The following is a 9,526-nucleotide window of genomic DNA, read 5'->3' on the forward strand; positions in this document are numbered from 1 at the left end:
ACCTGGAGGTATTGCTTTAGAGGCGAGCGCTGCGCAGGGAAACAGCCAGAAACATCCAGATAATATTCAACTTGTGACAGGATCAGAGCGGCTGCAACACCCGGTGACTCAAGGAGAGAGTGAGCGCTTGTTTCAGCATTAGCACAAGAACAAGCAGAAGTAGGGCTAAGCAAGGAATCACTTTTAAATTCAAAATACAATTTGCAAATGCTGCAACTTACCAAATAAATCCTTCTTTTTTTCATTTATTAAATATCACACACGTAAAATAAAGCTGTGGTTCACCTATTCAAAATTCTTCACATGAATATATCTGTAAAAACATGCACAAGTTTGCTTTTGGTCATAATTTATATTTCTTTGGGTATAAAAAGTTTGGGAAACACTGATCTATGCCACTTTAACGTACTATATATTCCTATCTTTTAAGTTTTTCATCATTGCACTAGTTAATATTTTGACAGGATCTCATTTGGTAATTTGGCTCCATCGTCTTTGAAATTCATTCAATATTTCTCTGAAGCTTGACTTGACTAAATTACAGCTCAAACACCAGCTGCAAAATATCTTTCAAAAAAAATAATATTCACAATTAGATGTTTTACTCAAATCGATCGGCCCACGTGACAGCCCCATGACTTAGACACTACCGAAGTGACAAACTACAGGGTGTCCTCACAACCTGGTGTCACACATGTACTAATAATGCTACATACACAAGAGGAGGTGGTTTAAATACCACTTTCGCATCCAATACCGATTACATAACCTTGAATATCGGCCAATATCAGTCTCCTACGCTGCAAAGCTGTTGATAACACGTTTGCTCATTCAAAACAATGTCAAAAAGTTGCTGCTTTTTCTTTGTAATAATGAAAGTAGATATCAGTTATTGTACACTTGTCATCCTGTGTGTATACTGTGCATCTGAGTCCTTTTTACATCATATTTAGGTTTTCTGGATCAGATCACATTATACAGTTTTCATTCTATTCAATTTCTTTATTGTCATTGTAAAAAACAACAAGATAAGTTAAAAAAAACAACAATAATAAACACTAATAATACCAGTACTGGACCAATACCGATACTGAGAATCCTTACAGCTTATCCACCATAATCAATACTACCATATTTCTGACTTCCTATCAAGGAATAGAAAGTGCAATCATGCCTGAACATGTCCCACAGACCATATTTACAGTAATGGAACTAAAAATAGTATAGTATAAATATAATAGAGTGTTATTTCTGACCACTATTAAACATATTGTGCTGACACCATGGCACTAAGACTGACACGGCTCCCCAGACAGAGGGGACACATATATGCAGTAATGTCCAGTGCCCAGAGGAGTTGTCACAGGGCAAAGGTGACCACACGTGCCAAGAGATTACAAATATGGGCTCAATAAAAACACCTATTTTTAGGAAAGGGTTCAAACTAAAAGCTTAAAGGATTGGGGTGTGTGTGTGTGTGGGGGGGTGGGGTGTTGTTTTTAGAAACAATGTTGAGCACTTGATCCATGATCCAAGTATTTTGTCTATGGAACCACCGAGGACCTGAGATATTGACAATGGCCCTTTAAGGACAACTGTTCCATGGACCCCTGGCCAGTAAATAACCTGGGAGTTAGTTGAAAGGAGGGGAATTAGGGGCTGAGCAGGAGTGTGTAATGGGGATGGATAGGAGGCTCAGGCCTGGGTCACAGCCACTTAGGAATCAATGCAGAGGTACAGGTGTACGACCACTGGTCTTTAAGAGCCAGAAAACATTTAAAGAGAAGGAGAGAGAAGGAGAGATGGGAGTACAATAAACTGCGATCATTTATTTCCATTATCACAATTAAAAACACCATTCAAAGTGGTACTGGTTTTTAATTTACAAAAGAAAGTAGAGGGAGGAAGAGTAATGTTGTGAATCGAGCGTGTGTAATCACATCAGCAAGATAAACCGCATTACTGTCCCGCGTCCCTCTCCCCACACACACACACACACACTACACTGCAACAGCGCTTCAAGGCTGGAGACAAAACTAAAGACGATGACATTTCACGCATTAATAAACTCATATATGTGCTTTTCATGTTCATCTGCATTAAGGAGTAAATTAAAAAGCGGAAATGTAAATTTGCTAATTAAATAATATCCCCACCATTACGAATACAAAACAATTTCACATTTCCTGTGGATGAAATAAGCGCTGAACCAAATGGAAATAGCCTTGACACTTGGATTAAAACACCATTGATGTCATTAAAATGCTAAGTGGGTCCAACCAATTGGCATAACCACATTTCACTGGAGGAATGTCAAAGGAGCACACCAGCAGTAGCAATTACTATTAGAATAGTGTTAATTATGGCTGATGAATATTTAATATGTGGTAGAGTAAAACAAAGGTTATGTTAATATGGGTTTATTAAGCATTCACACACTATAAAAACGACTGTGTGTTACAGCCGTTGGATGCATTCTTTGGAGAAAAGCCTTTTTTCAGATGAATAATTTTTATCGTCAAACCACAATCGCAACAAATTTTCAACGTGGGTTATCTTTTTTCTCACTATTTTTTTAACTAAAGCAAAAAACAGGCACATGAGAGGCAGATAAGGTGCTGATGGTTTCACACAAGAGCAGCAAGATTGTGGAGCTCCGGTGCCCTCTTGTGGTTATTTTAACAGATCTTAACATGTTTGTGACATCTTTAAGTGAATCCAAGTGTCTGTCACACTGAGAAGCTCTCTGACTTAAGTCAGAACTCAGTGTTAAAACTCACTTTCTTATTTAAAGGTCAACAGATTTGATTGTTTGCATTATTTGAGTCATTATCCTACAGGATAACTTATTTCAAATGACTTCATTGAATCATCTTTTACAAGAAATTAAGGCCAAAAAAAAGGTGGAGGTTAAGTCCAGAGTAAGTGGAACCAGTGCCGGCCCAAGTCTTCATGTGGCCCTAAGCAGAATTTGATTTAGGGCCCCCCGTCCACCTCCTATGGGCTACACAGTGAGGCCTGTGCATCACTGTTATTGATACAAATGTAACAATATAAATTCTAAAACCTCTTGTTTTTATAACCTTAGCGAATTGTAAAATCACAAAAGTGGCCTGGTATTAGTTTGCACTTTCAAACTAAGCAGAGCATTCCTGCAACTGAATGAATCCCATGTGGACTGTGGGGTTTCTTTGCCCCCTCACAGGTTTTTTTGTTCAAGTTATTATTGTTTACATTTATTAAACTGTGTTTTTACCAAGCATATGGTATTTTCATTAGGTGTATCCTGGATGGAAACAGCAATGATTTATGTTCATGATTGTTATTCTGCTTATTTGTGTAATTTCCCACTGCACAAATTAACTTCCATAGAGAAAATACAAGTGTACTACAACTGAAATCGTTTTTACTGTATTAATACGTTAATACTGTACAAATACTTAAAAAAATTGAGATAAATAGTTAATAATTAATACAAATGTATGCTTTGAATTAGAGTACAAAGTGTGTATATGTGCACTCATGAAAAGACAGGAAGAAGAAGGTCAGAATGGAGTTTAAATTCACAAGCATCTTTTTTTTTTTTAAAGTCAGGACTCCTGTAAGTCTACAGAGCTGTTTTGCTGCATCTTGTAATACACACACACAAACATACACTGCAATTACACTGCTATGACTTTTCTAGGGACAAAAAAAAATTGGAATAAAAAGACAATTACAAATTTCTGGGGTTTATTTGATTTCATTATCTATCCGGAACCAAGCAGTGCGTCCGAACAAATGGTCAGTGTTTGTGCTAATTTAAACTCAAGGAAAGAGGAATTATATTTGTTTCCAAACCATTCTATAGTGAGCCATGCATTTGCCGCATATAAATGGACATCGTTCATTACAGTTAACAATGGCATCCAATTCAGCACGAGCTAATGAACTTCAATACAATCGTGTTCGGTATTAACGAGTGATTTGTTGAGTCTCAGTGTATCATTTTGGAGGCTAATGCTGATGAATGTCTGCCTGTGGAGGCTCTGGTACTTGCGGGGAGCAGAGATGCCCCTGTCAGACACCCATCCACTGCTGTGATACCACACCACCACCTAGTGGCCTCAGAGTAGAGACACAACCAAGTGCAAGCACTGTAAAATATTTCATAATTATAAATTATAATTTTATCTTTGTGGGGTTCTGGCATCATCTAAGACTGAGATAAATTCATCACAAAATATAGTCAGACAGGTGCCAGGTCATTGTCACTGTCATTCACGAGTGATATTGTAGTTTTGTAGTTTCATTGTAAAACATGTTTCTGTTTTATCTCGTTAATGCAAAATATACTCTTTATATTGAAACTACATTGTTTGTGATTAAAATAATAATAACAACAACAACAACAACAACAACATCTGTGTTAAATAGTGCAGGCCAGAGAGCCAAGGAAAGGCAAATAGATTTGTCTGTGTGCTTTCGGTATAGCCCTAAAAACTCTTCACTCCCCTCCTTTCTCTCCCCCTTCCTGTCCCCTACCTCTCCTCTGACCCCCATTTTTCCTTTCACCCCAACCTGTCGAGGCAGATGCTGCACAACTTTGAGTCTGGTTCTGTGTTGGCTCATTGTGTGAAATACTGGGTGTGCTGATTTAGTGCTATACAAATAAAACTGAATTGAACTGAATTGTGACAACAGCACATCACCTGTGCTCTCTCCCTCCCTCCCTCTCTCTCTCTCTCGTCTCCTCTGTGACTCAAATCGTCAGCTGTGATGCGTTCACTGCTCGTAAAATCTGTTCGCACACGTACACATTGCCCTGTCTCCAATACTGTAGAGACAATCTGGTGTTCTCCAAATATTGGTGGGGACATGTCCATACACAATCCTAAGCCCTTGGTTTTTAGTTATATTTTAACAACCCCCACATTTTAACAACAATTTGACTACCTTCATGGGAGCCCGACCCTTTTTTATGGGCATTCCCATTGGCTCCCACGCAATTGTGAATTTCTTATCTTTGACACATGATGATTCCTGATCATTTTTGGACATTAAAGGTTCTATATTGACCGTGGTATGTCATTAGATATTCCGGAAACATACTGGCTATACTGATAATAATGGGGCAGCTATTACATTCACAATTTAAAGCAAAACTATGCAGGATTATCACCCTAATTTAACAGTTTTGGAGTCATTGTGATGGTTAAATGTGTTGTTGTGGGGAGACTGAGGGCTGTCTCCCCATTCCGAACCACCGGGGCTTTACCGTTCCAAACCGTATCATACTCTACCAAACCGAACCACACCGTGATCGAAACACATCTTATGTAGAATCTGTTCTACAAAAAGTGGATTCTACTTTTATGAAAAATAGTTTGCCTCCCTCCACCATGTTGTAGTTAAAGGAATGAATGTCATTTCTGACTGAATAAACTTTGTCAACTTGACTTTAAATTGCTTGCTGCAGTGTCTGGAAGTGTGTGCTTGCTTGACAAGATACAACCAGATTAAATAGTAAATAATCATAAGTTAATCGGTTGTTGATCTGTGCGACTCACCGACACCCGAGTTGCCCCCAGTAATGACAACAACCTTGTCAGAGAAGTCGCGACCTTGCAAGATCTCCAGGGCAGCCGTGTTTCCGTCATACCGCTTTGGCTTCACCACCACATCCTCGACTGTAAATGCCTGACGCGGATCAAAATACGTCGTCCGCTTGTTGATGTGACTTTAAATGACAAGAGGAAATGGGACGTTATTATAATAAAAACATAATTACAGCTTTACATAGTCCATGAAGCTAAAAATAAACACGTCCATTGTTGAGAATCAATTAACACAATTCACTTACTCGACATAAATTATCTGTCCTTTTTCATCAGTCTCTTGCTCCCATCCATACGGTAAATCTGTGGAGAAGGACGGATTCAGAGAGGATTTTCTATTAACAATCAGTTCATAATTTATCTGAAGTTATGTTGAAATCCCTAATTAGTATAGCACTTTCCAAAAAAAATGAAAAATAAAGCACAACACAAGACACTTAAACAGACAGCTACCCAACCCCAAGGAGGTTAAAGTAAGATTATAAATGGTTGTAAATGGTGCTTGGAAATAATTCAATAACTTTATATATGTTTGCAAATTCACTGAAACAAGTGTATTATGCAAACCTCCAGCACAGCGCTTTCTCTTCCCCGTCTTAGGATGTTCCCACTGTGTCTTCATGTCATCATGGCTGACGGAAAACAGAGACAAACGTTTTTATTTCACATAATTTGCAATTTTTACTTTAATTTGATTTAGCGCGTCTACATCGTGCGTTAAAGACGATGTAGACTGACTGACAACAGCAATGAATTCGCCAAAAGGCTACGTTTCATCTGCAATGCCTTGGTTACATGTTATACAGTATAAAAACAAACAAGAAACAAGGTAGAAAATACCACATCACTGTTACGCTCAGAGACATTAAACAGATTTAAGACATGCACGCACACAAGTAGGATTAACAAAATACATTTTTATACACTGTGGTCATTTCTGTGGCCACTCCTCCGTCTATCACAAGTCAGAAGACGGAGGAGTCCAGTGTCCAGGTAAGAGGGTCCAGACAGTAAGGTTTCCAGGTATTTGAGGTCTAATTATGCACAATATTGGACTCTGCCATTATAGTGGAGGTGCTTGGGCCGATAACCAGTACCGATACCGATATATATATATATATACATTTTTCCTTGTGCCCAAATGCAGAGGTCGCTTAGTCTCATGTCACAGCAGATGTAGATTCATTTTCTTCATTGTGCAAAATAAATAAACATAAAAAATGGCTAATGTTTCAACATGGAGAGTCTGAGAGAGAGTGGCTGAGAAACAAGCTGAGGGTAAAGGTATCAGAAACCTTCTGGAGCGCGTGATCCACATGATATTACGGAGTTGCGTCAGAGGTGACGATCCAACCATTTTCTATGGTTTATTCTCTGCAGGTTAAAGGGGGAGCTGGACTCGATCCCAGGGGGCAATGGACAAGAAGCAGGATTCACCCCAGTCACCAGTCCATGAGAGGGCCAACTATTCACCCTCTAATACACACCTACAAGCAACTGAGTGTCGCCAGTTAACCTAACTCCAAACTGGAAGTCTTTATACTGAGGGAGTAAGCTGGAGTACCCAGAGTGAAATATAGATAGCAGACAGAATAATTGGATAGGTACTTTTCATCTCATTATAGCCAGCATCATATATTTAATATTAAGTGTATTATTTAAAGCTGCAGTGCCTAAATCAAGTCCCATGTGCAGCAGGGGAATCAAGCTGGACAACAAGATACCTGCTTTAATTAGAAAACACAGAAAGAGTCACGTGGAGCTGATGTGCTTAATAAGTACTGTGTCTCTCATAATGCCTCTCGTTATGTTGTACCCTGTCACCCCTGTCGAAGCCTGAGCAGGACGACATCACCTGCACTGGAACTATGGCACTTCTGGTTTCGGTCCACACCACAGAAAGAACTACAGCATTCTCCCTTATGGCGTGTGTAACAATAATTTATAAAGATTAGCATCATTAATCCACACAGACAAAGAAAATGCAAAAACTATCCAGAAAGGCTTGAACAGAACAAGGACACAGATATGGTTTACGCTAAACTCGACTAGGGACATTCCGGTGATGCCAGTTGAACACTTACTTAGCATAGTAAACCCATCCATCCTTCGTAGATCTCTCTTCCCAACCAGGCGGTAACTCGTCCTCGCTGTCTGTATCGTCCATACCTGCGTATTTCAGAGCTGCCATTGCGTCACTTGTTTCCGTGTAAACGGCGGAGCTACAGACACAAACCAGAGCTTTTGTATTATTCTGAGGAATTAATGAATACAGCTGACAGCGGACATAATCACCAGCACACCAGCGTTTCACCCGGCACTTCCGCAACAACACAGTGACGAGTGCCGCGTTGGCTTCTGGGAAATATAGGCCGAGGACGCATGCGGTCAGATGTCACACCAGCCTGAACACGTGCTGCGCTCCGACTTCTCCCCTGCAGGTGTAGGACGTCACATGTCAACAAACAATTGGTTGTTGTATTTGTTTATTGATATTTATAGCTTTAATATCAAAATCAACAAATTCAGCTACCAATTTAACATCATTATAACGTGTGTATATACTGTATATGAACATGTGCAACAGTGATTCTAAGGCCCACTGGTGAGCACTGGAGGTATTGCAAGTACATCCCAGGCAGGGCTACAAATAAATATCCCATTTACCAAATTAAGATAAAATAAAATAATCCTTTATTGGTCGCACATGGTGAAATTTACAAGTTACAACAGGCATCAATCACAAACGGGTAGAAAGTAGAAATATGGTAAGGAAATAAAGACTATTAAATACTTTTAAATATGTGCAAGAAACAAAACCAATATGAAAAACATAAACAAGGGAGTGAAATATACATTATATTCTTTGTTATGTGGGGGGAATACAACTAAATTAAAAGATATAAAAATGACTGTATTCACATTTTAATGATATGTAAACACATAGGGCTTCTCAGTATATGTACAGATAATGATAATTTTGTGAATTTTGTGCAGGTTTGAAGCCCCTATATTGCAATTTATTCATTTATTTATTTGGAACTTTTTGTTCTTTAATTAATCTCCATAGGAAAATTCCTCTCTGCCATTGACCCATCCTCTTCTAGGAACTTTCCTAGAATTAGGAGCAGTGGTCAGCCACTGAGCAGCACCTGGGGAGCAATGGGGGTATATATGTATATAAATACACACACATATACAGTATATTATATATAGGCTTGATGTCGCTGATGCACATTCGGATTTCATCCTCAGCCTCAACCTAATTAATCAAGACTCATGCAGGAACTAGTAGCCTGGACACTTTTTTTTTTTCTGCAGGAGGACTCCCAGACTAATCATAGATATTTTCCATTTCAAAATAACCGATGGGTGCCACCACTCCAGTATATGACCAGAGACAACTGTCTCTCAATGACAAGCTTAACTGGTCTTTACACTTAGCTATTTTTGTGACTTACTCCTCTGATTGCTAGTGTAGGGGGTTCAATTACTGTTTTAAGTAAGCAAGTGAAGGATAAGGATAGTGAGTGTGATCTCGCTCCGTTCCAGCAACTGGCTTCCCTGGAAATATGAAATATGAGACACTTGCATGCTGAGTTTAAAGAATCTGCTGACACTTGTTCAGCTGCTAACTGATTTAGTACAATCCACTGCATTGAACTAGACTCCCACACGCTACAGGCTTTTGGAGCAGACAAGCACTGTAGTGACAATATGAGACATCATGTCCGGCTGTGGACTGCTCCCACACAAATGGAATCCCCTTGGACAAATCTGAAACTCTTGTCAATGATACAGTTCTCCACCCAAACAACAGGTACCCTTGAGTGATTGTATTTGCACATAAACCACCAGATAGGACACGCTGAAATGCAGTCAGCTACCTCCTGATAGCGTGACTGTGTGCAGACCTTATATGAGATGGA

At 39.2% G+C, this 9,526-nt stretch overlaps 1 protein-coding gene across 1 annotated transcript in view; it reads right to left on the bottom strand.

The window, feature by feature from the left end:
- Positions 1–8,032, bottom strand: part of wwox (WW domain containing oxidoreductase) — a 59,683-nt gene extending 51,651 nt beyond the window's left edge. The window contains exons 1-4 of the mRNA XM_044036084.1: positions 7,682–8,032; positions 6,165–6,229; positions 5,843–5,900; positions 5,550–5,719 (exon numbers count right to left, since the gene is read on the bottom strand). Of these exons, the coding sequence (XP_043892019.1) occupies positions 5,550–5,719; positions 5,843–5,900; positions 6,165–6,229; positions 7,682–7,788 (400 nt within the window). The 5' untranslated portion in view covers positions 7,789–8,032. The remainder of the gene's footprint in view (positions 1–5,549; positions 5,720–5,842; positions 5,901–6,164; positions 6,230–7,681) is intronic.
- Positions 8,033–9,526: the final 1,494 nt, after the last annotated feature.

The sequence above is a fragment of the Solea senegalensis genome, linkage group LG10 (genome assembly GCF_019176455.1).
Source record: "Solea senegalensis isolate Sse05_10M linkage group LG10, IFAPA_SoseM_1, whole genome shotgun sequence".
Classification (NCBI taxonomy): Eukaryota; Metazoa; Chordata; class Actinopteri; order Pleuronectiformes; family Soleidae; genus Solea; species Solea senegalensis.